This window comes from Loa loa, assembly GCF_000183805.2.
Source record: "Loa loa unplaced genomic scaffold supercont3.458, whole genome shotgun sequence".
Taxonomy (NCBI): Eukaryota; Metazoa; Nematoda; class Chromadorea; order Rhabditida; family Onchocercidae; genus Loa; species Loa loa.
In genome coordinates this window covers 1-1,810 of record NW_018108638.1, presented here as the reverse complement: position 1 = coordinate 1,810, position 1,810 = coordinate 1, and the positions used below count along the sequence as shown (strand labels likewise).

At 32.3% G+C, this 1,810-nt stretch overlaps 1 protein-coding gene across 1 annotated transcript; it reads left to right on the top strand.

Moving 5' to 3' along the window:
* Window positions 1-503: 503 nt before the first annotated feature.
* On the top strand, window positions 504-1,661 carry LOAG_09218 (hypothetical protein; the record flags this gene model as incomplete). Its single annotated transcript, XM_003144746.1, has 4 exons — window positions 504-560; window positions 671-772; window positions 1,067-1,225; window positions 1,446-1,661. 4 exons carry the CDS (start codon window positions 504-506, stop codon window positions 1,659-1,661), a joined length of 534 nt encoding a protein of 177 aa, XP_003144794.1.
* Window positions 1,662-1,810: the final 149 nt, after the last annotated feature.

Here is a 1,810-nt window from a genome sequence, read left to right as displayed (position 1 = left end):
TTGTAGAAATTGTAGCACTACAACTGTGCATTCAAATATTTTTGACTAAAATTTCAGGTCTAATGGAAATTGAGAAATGATTGGAAGACTGCAAAAAAAAAAATTCAGGTTTCTAAAGTAGTTCATAAATGAAGAAATTGTTGAATTCAGACATTTTTTTTCACAGAATGTAAAATCGTTGAAAGTGCGAGATGATAGAGAAAATAATAATGAATTGCGATTTCTTCACTAGACTCGAGTGCCATCTCCTTTCATCTCTACGGTTCTGCATTTTAATTAAACTTATGATAATTGTAATCTTAGACGATAATTTCATTAATTATACCAATTTTATGCAGAAGAAAAAAAAACAAACCTATACAAAAGGACTGGCAATTTTCGCTTGCAAATTAAATGTCGAGTTATATTTGCTAAAGAAATTAAAATTTCAATCCTTACTTGAAGCCAAAAGCTATCACAAAAAGTGATAGCTTTTGATGGATTTGAAATATGCTTAAGCTTGGATGTTAGAAAGTTTTCTAGAGTATTGTACAGAGGAGTATTTGATTTCTTGTCAATCGGTTCTGAAAAGTGTTGACATCCTTGAAAAGATTTAAAACTTTTTTTGGCTTGGAAGGATTCAAAAGTAAATTTACTTGAAGGTTAACGAAATTTGATTGTTTTACTATAGATCAGTAATGAAAGTGATGGATTTTTGGAATGTTGTCGTAAACGAGGATTGCCGGAAGTATGCTTACGGAAATGCTCCTACGTTAATTATGACCAGAATATCGTAAGTTCTCCGATTTCTTCCTAATCTTTCCACCACTTACTAAAGCGTTTTTTTTAATGTGTAGTTTGTATCTATCAATATCAGAATGTTTTAACAGTGATAGAAACAGATTATAGTAATTGATACATAGAACATAAGTTATCATTCAAAGCAATCTTTCTTATAAAGTCATTGATTTATAATTAAAAAGCTATTTCTAGCATTTATGAAAGCAAAAATTTAAGTTGGCTTCACAATATGTCCATTTATATAATTAATTAAATTAGTTTAGTCACGCATCTCTCTTTTTTTTAGCTTCGAAGAATGCTCTTACAAGTAGATCCATGTCCTCTGTTATCAGCTAGTGATATCCATTTTTGTGCGGCGCAGGGTTATGATCATCGGTATTGCTGTATCACGAATGGAGTCACGACGACATTTGCAGGACAGAAATGCTTAATATTTTGTGATCAGGTAGGTTTCTTTTCACCAACTTGATTTGTACTTCTAATAAGATAGTTCATAAAACAATCTTTATGGATATGTGTGAAATGAACGAGAATATATTTGTTAAGTCCAATTTTCTGTGGAAGAGACATTTCTATAGCTTTTTAAATTTGAATGACATCCAATCGAATTCCAAACATCACGTGTAAGTTTCACGTAAGTCAATGTTCTTACAACATTTTTTCAGAGGACACAAAGTAGAACCATTCTTGATGTGTCATATTTGCCGTGTTTCGAACGTTTCGAAAATATAAAAGGATGCTTTTGGCGTTGGGCTCGAAAACGCTACCAATTGGAGGAAATATCAAAGAAATCCGAAATAGATGAATTGAGAACGAGCTCTGATCATATGATACAGTTGAGTACTGAACAGCCACCATCACCATTCAATAATTATAAATAATTAAGAAATGAAAAATCTTCAAAACAGTTTCTGAAATTTGTTTTGTACCATGGAGTGTGTGTGTGTGTGTGTATGTGTGTGTGTGTGTGTGTGTGTGTGTGTGTGTGTGTGTGTGTGTGTGTGTGTGTGTGTGTGTGTGTAGTGTGTGT